The sequence below is a fragment of the Panulirus ornatus genome, chromosome 19, assembly GCF_036320965.1.
Source record: "Panulirus ornatus isolate Po-2019 chromosome 19, ASM3632096v1, whole genome shotgun sequence".
NCBI lineage: Eukaryota > Metazoa > Arthropoda > Malacostraca > Decapoda > Palinuridae > Panulirus > Panulirus ornatus.
Window position 1 is genome coordinate 60,003,042 of NC_092242.1, and position 16,802 is coordinate 60,019,843.

At 49.1% G+C, this 16,802-nt stretch overlaps 1 protein-coding gene across 9 annotated transcripts in view; it reads left to right on the top strand.

The window, feature by feature from the left end:
• LOC139755548 (fibronectin type-III domain-containing protein 3A-like) overlaps window positions 1-16,802 on the top strand; it is a 499,565-nt gene that overhangs the window by 387,276 nt on the left and 95,487 nt on the right. For all 9 annotated transcript variants that reach the window (XM_071673982.1, XM_071673983.1, XM_071673986.1 and 6 more), the window contains one exon: window positions 16,548-16,711. In XM_071673982.1, the coding sequence (XP_071530083.1) occupies window positions 16,548-16,711 (164 nt within the window). The remainder of the gene's footprint in view (window positions 1-16,547; window positions 16,712-16,802) is intronic.

Here is a 16,802-nt window from a genome sequence, read left to right on the forward strand (position 1 = left end):
GCTGTTATGAGCAGTTAACTGTCATGAACGTAAGTACCCAGTGAGGCCATTAGACAGACCTTGTTGATTTTTAGCGTCGTGTTCGTGGGTTTTATGGCCTTAGGGCGGGGGGTCGTTGTGGTCGTGCAGAAACTACCACCACCACTACGACCCTACCACCCACTCTGTTAGGGGCTGTACCAACTTGGCCGTAAGGGATCTGTCTCGCATCATCTTTTCATCCTGTGTTGACGGGAGTAATGGCCCTCACACAAGGTCTGGAGTTGATGAAGTGGATCCCATGCTTACGCTATTATCGCAGAGGATGAGGAGTTGATGGGGATAGATCACGAGCCACAGGTACACTAGTCGCGCTTGAGGATGAGAGATTATGGGTAATGGATGACTTACCATACTAACGCTGGTCGCACAGAGGTGGGTATCCTTCTTTACGTTGGAGGCTTCAGTCACGGACCAAAGTCCACATCAAGGACAGGCCTTAGTTGACATGTGGTGAGGATTATGAAAGAGAAAAAGAGACATAGGATTAGTATTTTCGAATATTGAAGGAAGTGAACACCTGTCTGTTAAGAAGTGCCACGTCATAGGTGTTGGGAAAGACATGAGAGGGTAAAGAGTTCCAAAGTTTCAAGGTGTAGGGAAGCAGATATCAAAATGGCCCCCACCCTGAATTGCCAACGGCCACACAGGAATCATGGGACGCAACAGCTTGCCGAGCATTGCGTGGTCTAGGTAATGGGGGAGCACACAGGCAGCCAGCTCTCGGGAGCAAAAACCATAGTAATATCTATAGAAGAGAGAAAGTTAACCAACATTGTGGCGCAGGGCAAGTGGGTCAGGTCTTAAGGTCATCTTTTGATGTACCACACTTTTCCTCACTCGGCCAGACCGTCGTACCCTTGCCGTGCTCAAGGATCATGGTAACGTCGTCTATTCAAGGGTTATCATGACATTGTGCTTAAGGGTCTCCTTACCGTTAAGCTCAAGGGTCGCCATACCGTTGTGCTCAAGGGGCGTCGTAATGCCGTGCTCAAGGGTCGTCTTACCGCTTCGCCCTAGGGGCGTCGCACTGTCGTGCTGAAAAGACGCCGTATCGTCGTGCTTAAAAAGGAGTCAGTACTGTATGATACTGACCTTCGCTTTGGACACGTATTGGTATATCTATCTTGTGCCGAGGCCAAAGCGTGTTCTGAGTAGACACACGCAGGCACACACGTGCGTGCTTGCCTTTGCCAGTGGCCGGCAGCTCACGCGCTTGCATGCAAGTGCGTGCGATGAGGCATTTCCCTTAACCGAGTAAAAGATGAACAAGGTCAAGCGGGGGCTGGTGCGTAGATGGTAGTGTGAGGCAGTACGGGCGGACGCTGCCCTCACGACACTCATCATACTTCGCTCACCATCACCGCCGGTCTCATGCCACCACACCCATCATACCTTACTCACAGCCACCCCCGTCAGGATTATCCCACGCCCTCATACCTCACCAAGACCGTACTCATCACCACCACCCGTCTCATGCCTTACCCTCATACCTCGCTCTTACTCGCCACCAGCCTCATGCCCCAGTGTCATGCCACAGTCATCACCAGTCTTATGCCACACCATCACCACGCACCCGCCTCATGCCACACCCTCATAGCTCACTCTCCACCAGCCTCAGGCCACTCATCCTTCACTCACCAGCCTCATGCCATACCCTCATACCACCATTCCTTGCTCTGCTTCCCCCCCTCACAGACCCACACAGGACCCCTCTCCCTGTGCCACAGATAACATCGAAGTACTTCTGTGGGTTACGAAGACAGGAAGACCTCAATCAGGACCTTGGCTGAGTTTTCTAATCTTCCCATGGTGAAGGCTGTGTGTGTGTGTGTGTGTGTGTGTGTGTGTGTGTGTGTGTGTGTGTTTGTCTGTTTGTCTGTCTCTCTGTTTGTTTGTCTGTATGTCTGTGTTACGGGAAGGGAATTTTACGCTCGTGTTGCCCCGTTCTCACAGCCTTGTACACATGTACCATGCCCGAACTCCCTGGTGTAATAACGGTTAGCGTTTCTGACGTAGGGTCACGCACGGGCCATCCCAGGGTCGGGCCCGCATGGTCTCGAATCATAGCCCCCACGGCAGTTGGCCCAGACCCAACCTAGGTGTTCATCATCCCGTCATGGCAGGTCGACAAATGGGTACCTGGCTCAGGTTGGGGTGTGTGGGTGAGAACACACATGAGAGGAAAGACGTGGTACATATACAAGGTTCAGAGATGGTGTAAAATTCTCTCACCGTGACACCCACACACACACACACACACACACACACACACACACACACACACAGAGCAAAACCTACAAATAAGACCAAAACCTTAACCTACAAAAAACAGTACAAAACCTAACCCTACCAAAAAAAAAAAACTTTATCCTAAAAAAAAATAATAACGATCAAGATTTAAACCCACTAAAAAAAATTATGTTCTTAAACCCAAGAACACGGCAGATTAAACCCATATCACATGGTCCGATGCAAACCAGCCTGATAGATTCCCCGGGTTCGGACCCCGCGTCATACGAATCTAAATCTCTCGACTGTGAAAGGATTGGAATACGAGCCAGTCTTCATGCCCAATCTTTCCATAAGTGTCTCAGTCCGCGATGATTGGTCACATGAGTAATTAGTGTAAAGGTAATTACCCCGGGCTGGCGGTGATTGATGGGCCACGCGTGTAATTAATGTATACGTGATGGCTGGAGGCACATTGAGGTGGGCCATGGAAATGATATAAGTGGGCGAGATTTATGGTAATATATCACCCGGTCCTATGTGGGTCCTCTTTTTACACCCGGGTGTAATTATGTAATTGTAATCACCTATGGTTACCTCCTCACGGGAAGGGTGAGGTCTGTCCTCGTGGAGGTGGGTCCTCCCTCCCATTTCTTAAAATGACCTGCGCTAGCATACATTTTTTTTTAACTGACGTAGGCGGTCTACGTTATCTTTCTTAAAGCTCTGTTTATATTCCAGCCATCCTTCTTCCTCTTATACTCGAAAAGTACTTCTTTAGATTTTGTTTCTGGTTGTTTATGGCTGGTTTGGTTTGGTCTGTCCTTTGCATCATTCGAAGAGCTGAGGGATGTGAATTGCTTTGATATGGATGGCTTAGCTTTCCTGTGTTGTGGATGGCTTAGCTTTCCTGTGTTATGGGTGGCTTAACTTTGCTGTGTTGTGGATAGTTTAGCTTTGCTGTGTTGTGGATGGATTAGCTTTGATATGGTGTGGATTGCCAGTCTATAGTGTGGATGGTCCAGCTATAGCTTGGCGATGATGATAGTTGTTTAGCTTTCGGAGAGGCGCAAGAAAGCCAAAGCTGTGTCATCCAGGGAGAAGAAGATACGCGCAAAGAACCGTTTCGAACGTTGCTCACCAAGTGCGTATTTGATTCGCAGGAGGGCCACTGGTAGGGGACCCCTTACAGTTATGTAACACACACACACACACACACACACACACACACACACACACCCTCATAGGTCTAGCTTGTCAGCTGGATGAGAACTTCCTAACGAAGGCGAGACCAGCATGCCAGTGCCGGAGGAGTGCCAGTACTAGAGCAAGGGCAGTGCCATAGCAGCGTCACTGCCACAGACTAGACCTAGATCGGATCGGTACACGTCCCAAGGGCAACACAGTGCAGCACTTAACAGTGACCTAATATATATTTTAGCACTTATTGCCCGGGACGTGACTGTGGTACAGTGTGTCGCCGCTAGAGTACCGCACGCTACCACCATGATGGGTATGGGGGGCCCTGACCCCTTTTTCATGACGTCCATGGCGCTCCACGTCACCCAGTAACTGAAACACCCTCAGAGCCACCACCCCTTGGACGGCCCATTAAAAAGAGACGGTGTCCTTTTTAAGAACCTTATAGGACGCCTTTTTAGACGACGGTTTACTAAGTTATTTTCCAATGCTGTCGTGGATACGTCTGAACTCGAACCCTCCCGAGTGTTGCTAGGTCCGCTGGTATTGTCCTGGGTATGTAATTGGAACACGGTGGGCAGTGACGTGGTCTGAAACCACCTTCCCCCTTCATGGGCAGCGCCATCGAAGGCCCTTCTCAGATCAGTCTAGGTGCCATCTCTCTCTCTCTCTCTCTCTCTCTCTCTCTCTCTCTCTCTCTCTCTTCTCTCTCTCTCTCTCTCTCTCTCTCTCTCTCTCTCGCACACACACGCAAGTGTTCTCTATAGTCACATATCAGAAGTGGGATGTGCATCATGATGTACAGTGTTCTCCTCGCAATTTGTACTTGATGTACAGCACATCCACGTATTTTGGGTGATGATGTACAGCCTATCTATGTACCTTTGGCCTTAGTGTACAGTCTGTCCACCTGGTACTGTGTAGAAGAAAGGGTTGGGGAGGTGGTGGTCGAGAAGGGTAGGGGTGTATTAGAAGGGCGGACGTATGAAGGGAGGGAAATAGGATCATACGGGTCACTGACTGTGATATGGTATAGGGCCATAGTATCAACTGTAGTGTCGGGTGCCATGGGAATGGTGGGAGTCGGCAGTTGTTGCTTGCTGGGAATGTTTTTAGCCCACATTTGTGTTCGCTGAGGTTTTTTGGAGCCCACAGTTGTTTGGCTGGGAATGTTCCATATAATTCCATAGTTCCGTTCGATAGGGATGTTTGATGTCCATAGTCGTGTTCGCTGGGAATCTTGGATGCCCACAGATGTGTTCGCTGGGAATGTTTCAAGTATGTAGCCAGAGGAGTATTTACTTATGCCACTTACGCGAGTGCTCTGGACTTTAAAAGTTTTTGTGTGCCTTCCATTCTCATATCTGACCCACAGGACACCGCGAATCACGTTTTCTGTATCTTCTTTCGTCGGTGAATCGAAAATTAGCTTGGAAATCTCGTTCGTAAAAAGAAAAAACAACGGCATTGCATCTAGCCTTCCATAGGTCTATGAAAATAACATGCTTCTTACCGGAGACTTACAAGTGAAGCAGCGGAGGCCAGTTCGAAACACAGGATGAATTTCGAGGTGTTACGTCACGGAAGAGATCAGGTGACTGCACCATCAGCGAGGATAGTGAAGCTATCCCTGATGTTGTCGTTAGAAAAGATGGTAGGTTGAACTCTGAGAATGGTCAAAACGAGAAAGAACGAAAGCATTGGCGAGAGGCTGCGGGGGTAAAGGCTTCATGAGCAGGGCATTGAAGTGGAGGAGGAGGATGGGCGAGGAATTGACAGGAGGAGGAGGAGGGACGTGGAAGGAGGAAAAGGGGCAGGAGAGCAGGGGGGAGGAAAGGGAGAGAGGCTAAAGTGCAGGAGGGAGGAGGTGGTCACCCCCTCCCATTGTGGGTACAGGCGCTCGCCTGGTGCAGGCGACCTGGACTCTGGCCGGGAGGTTCCGCTCGTCTCCCGCTCACACGGCAGTTGACGGCCAGTGTACGCAGGCACCTGACAGCACACAGGTGTGTACGTACGCCGACATGCGCGTAGGTACTTGTCAAACGCACGCACGCATGATTAGTGAGGTGGTAACTGTCATTGCCTCCCAGTTCTGTGACGCGTCTATAAATACCTCAGACGTGTATTTTCAGCCGATTGGACGACTGAGTGCAAGTAAACCGTTATTTATTTTTGTTTTCGTATTACGTAACGGCTGTTGCGTATGCAAGGACCGCGCTGACGCACGCACGCACGCACGCGCACAGGAAGTGGCAGCCGCGTGTGTTTTATCGGTATACGCCCATGGCCGATTGTCATTCGTTGTGCAATGCGCAACACATGGAATGTGTTGTTGGCTCAGGCACACACCAACAAACACAGGAACACGAACACGCACACACACACTCACACGCGCGCGCACACACACACACACACACACACACACACACACACACACACACGGGGGCGCCCCACGAATGTGATCTCCCTCCCACTACAGTTCAAACATGTATTTACCTACGCTAGCATACGCAAGGATTACGTAGATGTTCCTGCGGTAGGCGCTGCGCGCTGGCCTTCCCAATGGCCAAGATCTCGTCATAGTTATAGGAAGGTCCGGAGAGGCCATTCCACGGGGGTGGAACTCCCCCTCCCAGTCCTGTGCCGAGAGGTAATTACTGGTGCGTCGACAGGTGTACACCGTCGAAGGTACACACCAACAAAACCAGGAACATACTGACTACAGGTGGGGAGGTGTAGCACGTGTAATGAGACACGCACAGACGCACGTGGAGTGTGGCTGGATTTGGGGGGGAAGTACCACATGCCTCCCCCCGCGGTGGGGTGCCTGGTGCTTCAACCCCCAAACCCTTCCCCGCGCCCCACCGTTAGGTAAGGTGTAGCATGGAGGGTGTTGGTTAGGTCGGCGGGGAGGTAAAGGGGAGGTGGGAACGGTGGGTGGGGAGGAGATGGAGTTGGGAGGGAGGGTAGGGAGGCAAGGACGAACGGAACAGGGGGAGAATGTAGGTGGAGGGGAATAGCCCTGACCTCTCCCCCTTCCTGCTTCGGCACATTCTCTCTCTCTCTCTCTCTCTCTCTCTCTCTCTCTCTCTCTCTCTCTCTCTCTCTCTCTCTCTCTCTCTCTCTCTCTCTCTCTCTCTCTCCTTTGCTCCCTCTATTTCTGACACTTATATCTTCGTAGCGAATCTCTCCCTCTCCACATGCCTAGACCGTTTCAGCTTTCTCAATCATAGTCTCCATACTGCCATACCTCTCTCTCTCTCTCTCTCTCTCTCTCTCTCTCTCTCTCTCTCTCTCTCTCTCTCTCTCTCTCTCTCTCTCTCTCTCACACAGACACACACACACACGATCAACCCTCATCACACCAAACAGGCACATCACTCCCAGCACATTTGCATTCTTCCGTTCATATTTGCATATAGGGCTCATGCAATACTCGGCGAGCTGCTGCATGGCATGATCACTGCATGACCATCGGCACTTCAAGGGTGGGCCGTTTTGACAACTGCTTCTTTCCCTACACGTCCAAGCTTTGGAACTCTCCACCCTCTCATGTCTTTCTCAATAAATATGACCTGGACTATTTTAAAAAGACAGGTTTTTGCACTTCCTCCAGAATTCATAAATACTTTCCCTTGTCTTTTCTTTTTTTTTCCCCTTTGATAATCCTCTCTATGTTTCAATTAAGCCCCGGCCTTGATGTGCTTTTTTTTTCTTTCTTTTATCCGTGACTGGAGCCATGAACGTAAAAGAGAAAGCAAGACTCGCACCCATACACCGCCCTCACAGACAGTGTCGTCTACTTCCGCACCCAGGACCTCTGCCCCGCTCCTCCACCACCCCACCCACACTGTGGTTCGCCACGGCTCTCGCTGCCATGCCTCCTCCTAAATTAGTAGGCTCCAGACCGAACTTAGATCATATTGTTTCTCTTCCTTTTGATGATACCACTCGACTCGACTCAAAGCGGAATGTCTCGGTGGTGAAATCAGATGTTAGTGTGTGTGTGTGTGTGTGTGTGTGTGTATACACTGGGAGAACTTTTACCTCCTTAAAACCTCAGAATTATTAACAATAACTCGTTGTTCATTTTTAGTGTTCATACAAGACGCCATCCAGATGATGATGAACACCTCATTGTTCTTTTGTGATACATCTCTGGGTGAGCTATGTGATCAGCCTTGAAGGGGTTTTTTTTTTTTTTTAGAAGCTAAATTTGACTGTGATCGTCAAAGAAAGGAAACATAATTATGAAACATAATTATTACGGGTTGAAAGTTAATTATTGTTCATTGTTGTAAGGCCTGGAGTGTTACGTGTTTATATATTGCATGACATGACGTAATTTGGTTCTCATAGGAAGACCTGTCTTTGTACATTGTATCCCAGGGTGGCATATACAGTGGTCTCTCTCTCTCTCTCTCTCTCTCTCTCTCTCTCTCTCTCTCTCTCTCTCTCTCTCTCTCTCTCTCTCTCTCTCTCTCTCACACACACACACACACACACACACACACACACAAATGGAAATGCTAATATCTTCAATCTCGACATAGAAAAGCTGAATGTGTCGAGTGGCATGGACGAGTCACAGTAGCAACACAGAATGTATGCTTTTGGCGGTAGACTAGAAAATTGGGGACTGGGCTGTGTTGCCGGATATACAGTGTTACAACATACAGATTAGGAAAGGAAATCCTCCCTCCCTCCTTCCCTCCCTCTGTACTGTACAAAACTGTTGTTCTCGTTGGTCATCCTGTTCATCCTGTTCTGCTTCTAGTGCCCTCGCTGATTTTTCCCTGTTCGTATCCCTCTGAGGTAGTTAGGCTCGTACGCACTGTAATCACTCGTGTCACGATGACCACAGTAATTGCTGAACACAGTTACGAGAATTATCAGTGTGTCTCTTCAGGGCTCCTGAGTGAACCAGACGGGTTGGTGGAGGGAGGCCAAGTCATTACGAGGGAGTTTCGAAGGCTGGATCCCTGTGTACACCACGTCAGTGTGGAGGTTAAAGCCAGGGCTGGCATGTTTAGAACCCTCGCCTCGTCTCCCCCAGGCTAACTAACGTGTTATATCGTTCTCTGACATTTCCTCCAAAAGCGAGCAAAATGACCGAGTTAGAAAATGTTGCAGAGAGCATTCACGTCTCTCTCTCTCTCTCTCTCTCTCTCTCTCTCTCTCTCTCTCTCTCTCTCTCTCTCTCTCTCTCTCTCTCTCTCTCCCCCCCCCCCCTTGAAGTCGCCCAGGAAAGACAAAATCGCCAGTACATTGATACGTGGGAAATGATTTTCCCTTCGAACGGCGACAATGATTTTCCCCTCAGCTCAGTAGGACGCGAACGGCGACATCTATTCCAGTACACACGCGAGGGAAATGCCAGAGATCTTGTTCCTTTGAGCGTGTTCGAGAATAATTCCTCACATAATTCCCACCTGGGTCCAACAGACCCGGTGGAGGAAAATAGGAGAAAAAAAGAAAGTAGTTTTAATTATAAATATCCCTGGGGATAGGGGAGAAAGAATACTTCCCACGTATTCCCTGCGTGTCGTAGAAGGCGACTAAAAGGGGAGGGAGCGGGTGGCTGGAAATCCTCCCCTCTCGTTTTTTTTTTTTTTTTTTTTTTTTTTTTTTTTTGATTTTCCAAAGAAGGAACAGAGAAGGGGGCCAGGTGAGGATTTTCCCTCTAAGGCCCAGTCCTCTGTTCTTAACGCTACCTCGCAAACGCGGGAAATGGCGAATAGTATGAAAAAAAAAAAAATTATAAATTATCGAAACCCCTTAAAAAATATGAACTTTAAGCTTTATTTCACCTTAAGGTATAATAATAGAATATTGAGATGGGTATTATAGAAAAATGAAACCAAATGAAAATTAATGTAAAAAATTATTGTCAACATAAACACTATTAATTATGAGAACTTAATATTAGATGTATCGAGTCTCCAAACCACTGGCTTCCTTCTGACAGACAGAGACCTTCCCAGCATTATGATAGTCTGTAGGCCATTTATTATTTATGGGTTATTTATCCCCCCACACCATCACTGTCCGTGGGTTTATCGGACCCAGACACCATAAAACACGAAGAAGGAATGAGGGAAGGAAGGAAGGAGTGACCCACCTCACCCTGGGCCATGTCTCATCAAGAACAGAAGGCAGAGAGGGACCCAGGTGATGGTACACAGACGGCAGGCAGGCACCCCCAGGGATAGTCATCTCGGATGGAGAACGATGCAGGACTTCAAATATTCACACTGGAGTAGATGGCTGTCAGAGAGAGAGAGAGAGAGAGAGAGAGAGAGAGAGAGAGAGAGAGAGAGAGAGAGAGAGCAGCTTCAGTCCTTGGGGGCGAGGGTATTCACCTCGCCACTTGTGAATATCATAAATATTTGGAACCAGTCAGTATTTTGAAAGGGTCGAGAACAGCCCTGGATTGATACTTACGAAGTCAATCTGATTAGCCAACCGGTCGTATTGACGCAGCTCTAAGGGCTGCGACCGCAGACACACACACACACACACACACACACACGCATACCTGACTGATAAGCAGAACAATATTGCATTTAGGTCCCAGATCAAGTTGGAGAATGATAAGCCGCCCTCACCTGCGTTTGGTGTACCCAAGATGTTGCAAAGCTTGACTGGTACACTACTGTGTTCCCTGGGATTGTGGTGTGTCCTCTGTCAACCCCAGTGCACGGGAGCACATTGTAAACATGGGTAAGACAGATAACAGAAGAACCTAAGGGTCTGTGACTTGGTTATCTGCTGGAGGACCGTCCTTGGGTAGGACAGATGATAGGAGACCTGATGGTCTTTGACGAGATTATCTGATGGAGGAGTGTAATAGGGAGAACAGTAATAGTTTGCCCTAAACTTCATAAATAGACGAAAGGGAAGATGGTAAAGCAGAAGGGCACTGTCCTCAACCACTCTTTATCTCTCAGCCTTTTTGAGGGACATTGATGTGGACTACATTATCTCATGACACACACACCGGCGGAGATCAACGATTATAAGGTGGGTCAGGTGAAGGTAGACACCCTCCACCCCTCCCTCAGGGGATTGCACTTCTGTCTTCGGCATGTGGTAACATTATCCATGATTTTGTGTTGGCTGGTTCGATGACTATGATTATGACCCGTTGAGCAGGACGGTACCGATCCCTGAGCACCACGGAACGACCCCCATGAGCACGGACGGGGATGGCCTGGCCTTTGAACTCAACTTTTAAAGGGTCAGGTCTTAAAGTCGTAACAGTCATGCTCGTGAAGTTTGTTTGAAAAAAAATATGGCCCGATGAAAGGTACCTTTAAGAACGGTATGGCCCGATGAAAAGTACCTTTAAGAATGGTATGGCCCGATAAAAGGTACCTTTAAGAACGGTATGGCCCGATAAAAGGTACCTTTAAGAATGGTATGGCCCGATAAAAGGTACCTTTAAGAACGGTATGGCCCGATAAAAGGTACCTTTAAGAATGGTATGGCCCGATAAAAGGTACCTTTAAGAACGGTATGGCCCGATAAAAGGTACCTTTTAAGAATGCTATGGCCCGATGAAAGGTACCTTTAAAAATGGTATGGCCCGATGAAAGGTACCTTTAAAAATGGTATAGCCCGATAAAAGGTACCTTTTAAGAATGCTATGGCCCGATAAAAGGTACCTTTAAGAATGGTATGGCCCGATAAAAGGTACCTTTGAGTAGAGAAGATATGAAATATAAAAACATCATGGTATGTAACCTCTTTCTGAAATAAGTGAAGGTTAAATGTACGACTGGAAAGGAACGGGAAGTTGCGTAACGTCTCGAATTCTCGCGAAAGACTTCCTTCCGTTGCTGAAATGGATATATTTTTTTTCTCTTCTTAAATTTGAAAGAATTTAAACAAAGAACGATACAGACACTTCGGGAGAGAGAGAGAGAGAGAGAGAGAGAGAGACAGAGAGACAGAGAGACAGAGAGACAGAGAGAGAACTTCCTGAAGCTTTTTTCCATGTGAGAGATTTTAGTCCAGAGGTCTCTAGAAACTTCTGCTAGAGAGAGAGAGAGAGAGAGAGAGAGAGAGAGAGAGAGAGAGAACTTCCTGACGCTTTTTTCCATGTGAGAGATTTTAGTCCAGAGGTCTCTAGAAACTTCTGCTAGAGAGAGAGAGAGAGAGAGAGAGAGAGAGAGAGAGAGAGAGAGAGAGAGAGAGAGATCATCCGAAGTTCTGTGAGAGTCCAGAACGCGTGACGTTCAACCTTGCACCATCAACGGTTCCCATTGTTCAACCTTTTGACCACCAACAGCCCCCGTTGTTCAGCCCCTGCACCGCCAGCAGTGCCCGTTGGTCCGCCTTGGACTCGTATACCAACACTAGGAAGCCTTCCGAAGTAAGACTTTCGCCAGGCAAGATGTTCCAGATCCCGTTCCGTTCCGCTCGTGAGGAGAATGAACCATTGTATTTGTATGTAGTCACTCCATATAGCCTCTCCCCGTCCCGTTATAACAGGCTTACAAGATTCCAGTTTTCTGTTTGTTGTTTTTTTTAACCTTCCCCTTTTTTTAAGGGGGTCTATTATTATTATTATTATTATTATTATTATTACTATTATTATTATTATTATTTCTTGTAATGGATACAACCTTCCGTGTTCCAGAGAGACTAATATATTGACCTCGATGATTAACATTTTGGACGGCCTTCTGTCTTGGTGCATCACCCCTGGCTTTCCATGTATCTCGTCCCTCCTCCCTCCCTCCCCTTCCTTATTCTCCCTATCGTCCCCCACCCTCTCCCTCCACCATCCCGTCGGTTGTGGACGAGTCCTTCCAACCCTCAGACTCATCCTTGAGAACGGCACCACGTCCCTAACGCCTTTCTCCTCATCTGGCCACGTTTCTGAACCCTTCCCCCGTCTCTCCCTCCGCGTTTCTGACACCTTCCCCCAACCCCTTCCTCCTCCTCCTCCTCATCCTCCTCTCCCATATTTGGAAACACGCCCCTTTCCTTCCACCTTCACCCGCACGCATCCTGTCCCCTTCTCTTTTTCACATCTCTAACCTTTGTTTTTCCCCCCATTTGGACACACCTCTGACCCCATCTTTTTGTTTTTTCTGGACTTACCTTTGACCCCCATACCCTCACCTTGAAGCAACCTTAACCCTCGCCTTTGCCTGGGCACATCCTTGACCCCCATACCTTCACTTTGACCTGTCCATGACCTCACACCTTCACTTTGACCCATCCATGACCTCACACCTTCACTTTGATCCATCCATGACCTCACACCTTCACCTTGACCCATCCTTGACCTCACGCCTTCACCTTGACCAATCCTTGACCCATCCTTGACCTCACGCCTTCACCTTGACCCATCCTTGACCCCTCACCTTGACCCATCCTTGACCTCACTCCTTCACCTTGACACATCCTGGAAATCTTCACCTTCACCTGGAAACATTCAAGACCTCTGACCTTCGTCTGCGCACACAATGACCCCCGCCGCTTACGTAAGCAGTCTTCAAGGCTAGACAGGTTTTGAGCTGGGACGTCGGGAGTCGGGGCGTTGGGTCCCATGGGAGGCCATTGCCAAGCTGGGATCTAGGGTCATTTGGTGCCCTTTGATATTATCAGTATGGTGATCAGGATATTATCAATAACTTTGATTGGTGATTATATTATCAGTAACTGCGAGTGATGAATGCTTTAGTTGAGCTATAGACGCAGGGAAAAGATGAAGTTGTTGATTGTAAGACTATGATAGACAACAGTTTCCTATAACCGTATTATAACGACAGTTGTAAATACAGAAAGTGAGGGTAATACAGTTGGCAGCCCAGTTAACTTTGCATCTGGCTCCCCATGGCGGGGTTTGAGAATGGCCCAGACGAGTGGTCCGGGCCAGGTGACGTTGGTCTGTGAGCCAAGGCCTCCAGCGAACTAAATAGGTAATGTCGCATCTCATGGGTAAAAGACCTCCGACGCCATCGTAAGGTATACGTAAGGTAAGGTCCCAGACCCAGCTGTGGGGATGTAGAAGACCTCCGAAACCATCACAAGTTTTACGTATGGTAAGATGGCCCCAGACCAATCTGTGGGGTTAGAGGACCCTCCGAAACCAACACAAGTTTTACGTAAGGTAAGATAAGGAAGGTCCCAGACCCAGCTGTTGGGGGTAGAGGACCATCCGAACCCACCGTAAGTCTTACGTGAGGTATGGCCCCGATGTAACCAGTACGACGCAGTATATGGCCGGTGTCATGAGAGGTTGTGATGTACCGCCCTCTGTATGGGTACACCCACGTATACCATACCTTGCGTAACAGGGTACACGTAATTGAGCCCACATTTCCTGTATCTTTCCCACCGCGCCACCCTTTGTCCCTCATAGGTCGACCTCTCCCTCACACTTCTCTTTTGTCAGCTGCCTCGTCCCTCATGCTGGCCTGGGGTTGGCCACACTAGCACATGCGGTAAAGCAGGGATAAGGCCTGAGAAAAAAGAAAGATAAAGGAAACAGAAGGAAGAAACAGAGTGTGAATAAGAGGAGGAGGAGGAGGAGGAAGAGTAGCAGGAAGGAGAGAAAGAGAGTAGTAGTTAGTGGAACAGGAAGACTAGTTGGAGGAAGAGGAGGAAGCGGAAGAGGTGGGTGGAATAAGAAAAATGGAGGTAGGGATGGAAGGTGGTGGAAAGTAGAGGGCGTTATTGTAATGTGAAAGAGAGTATTGTGTGTGTGTGTGTGTGTGTGTGTGTGTGTGTGTGTGTGTCAGGTGTTGCTGGGGGGAACGAGTGTTGAGGCAACACCTGTTGCTGTAGTGGTTTTAGGCTTGGCTGAGCTGGCTCTTATTCCCCCGGAGAGGCGCCAGACCCGACAGACACCTGGCTTCACTCACATTGGTTAGAAACTTACCCGCAAATGGAAGCCACCGTAAGGTCGCCAGTGGGAGACCTCCAATCCCTCAGAACACACAGATAAATTGGCCAGCAGTGGCCATGGCGAGGGGTGCTTGACGCACTGCTCACCGGTGATGATGACTCGACTCGACTTGCGGCCTGAGCGGTATATCTGTGTGGCTCGAAGTTCGCTGAGGGAGTTTTGTTTTCCCTGAAGATTGCGGGACGCCTGGAGGCGCAAGTTGATTAATGTAAAACTGCGGGTATGACCTTCCCTCCCTCCCTCCACCCAAGGGCCTCCCATATCAATCATCCCCCTCCTCCTGCCCACACCCCCACCACGCTGGCCGCGCTGACTGGACGTCAGGGCACCGAGAATACGTCCCAACACCAGGCTGAACCCGTCGTCGGCTGGTGAGGAGAAGAGTGTGTGACGGGAGGATGATAGAGCTTGGGCAGAAGAAGGGAGTAATGAGAGGTCAAATGGGAGGAAAGAAAGAGCGGGATGATTCAGATGGCGGTCGGCGCACCCTCGCTGATTCTGATGCCAGATTGCGTCATGCGTGTCCAGTTATGGAGGGAAGCCTCGCGGTACGGGCAAGGAAGGTAGTCCTCTTCTTTTATAGGTTTCATGTGATCAGCCAGGTTTAGTAATACCCAGCTAGGGGCGTCGTGAAAAAGTTATTGACAAGGCGTTCACCGTCCCTGTCTTGAGTTCCGTTCTCGACTGTGTGTGTGTGTGGCGGTCTTGTGCCGGCGCCGGGACGTGAGCGAGGCTGTCGACCTGCAGCAGCAACCTCGCCTCCCCCCTGTGTAGGCCTCACACTCTTCCTGTAAGCCCTCATCACTGTTGTTGACTCGTTCCCAGCGGGGACTCTGTATCGGGCTGAGGGCACTTGTGTATCATCGTCGTTGTCGATGCGGCTTATAACCGAAGTACCTTCCATTCCAATGGAGATGTTAATGAATATTATCGATACTCAGTTCAGCGCCTTGTGATGGGTGTGGAATCGGAATGCGTTCCTCTGACTCCTTTTGCTCTATGACCGTTTTTACTCACCCTCCTCTGTGAGATATTCTTCCTTTTATTACCGAGTGGCACGTAACTTGAGGTACAGAAGAATGGCCCAGGAAGCCGTCGTTCGAACATTAACTTAATCGTACTCTCCTTTTTTTATTGCTCTCTCTGTACCGTCGTCCTCCACCGTGGATGCTCTCTCTCTCTCTCTCTCTCTCTCTCTCTCTCTCTCTCTCTCTCTCTCTCTCTCTCTCTCTCTCTCTCTCTCTCTCATCACTGCTGCTCTTTCTGTACCGTCCTCCATGACTGCTGCTCTTTCTGTACCGTCCTCTACCTCCTAAATCTCTCTTTCTCTCAGCCCCCACTCCATCCCTCACCCCCAGCTCTCTCTCTCTCTCTCTCTCTCTCTCTCTCTCTCTCTCTCTCTCTCTCTCTCTCTCTCTCTCTCTCTCTCTCTCCCCCGGAAGTATTTACGGGGCGGCAGGTCCTCGCGACGTGAGTTGAGGCGCGTTCCATCTTGGGGTCGTGCCGGGGAGGAGAAAGTGCTCCATCTTCTTAAACCGTCTTTTTCTTCTTGCCTAACCTCACACCCCCTCCCTCTTGCTCCATCGTCCCCGTGGTGTGCATTCATTCCCTCCGTCCCTTCCTCCCTCCCTCGCTATCCTTTCTAGTACAATTCTATTCCTTCGTTGACATTGTCCCTGCCTCCCTCTCGATATTGATTTAGTTCGAGATAACGTTAATCTCTTATGTTATACTCTCTCGTTACGTTCGTGATGTATCTACAAATGGCTAATGTTTTATTAATTCATTATACCCCATTACTTCTACCCCCCCCCCCTCCATCTTCATGTGTTTTATGACCTAAAACCCATAACCTTTTTACTGGTATATATATATCAAGGCCTTTAAACCCCATGTTGTTACACGTGTTGTTGTGTGACAGATGTCCGATCACGTGTGTTGACCCAGCAGTGCTCCAGGACATGGCACCGTCGGCTGTGGCTGCTGCCGAAGTATGAGTGTCTTTCGTAACAGTGGCGTTGTGGTTGTGGTAACGTGTTAGTGTTGTAGTAACGTGTTGTGGTTGTTGTAACGTTGTGGTTGTTTTAAAGTGTTAGTGTTGTAGTAACGTGTTGTTGTTGTTGTAACGTGTTGTTGTTGTTTCTGTTTACAGGTCCGGCGAGCGTGCGGATGGTGTCGACCAACTCGTCGCCGCCCATCCCGCTGCCCGTGCAGGTGCCCCCGGGGCACGTCGTGCAGCAGATTGTGGACGAGACGGGCACCCTCCGCCACGTCATCCTCTCCCCGCAGCCCGTGCCCATGCCTATGTGCCCATACGTGAGTACCCACCACCACCCGTCTCTCTCTCTCTTAATGCCTCTTTTTTTTTTTAATTTTGTATAACTCAAGTCATGCTCATGGGCCCGTC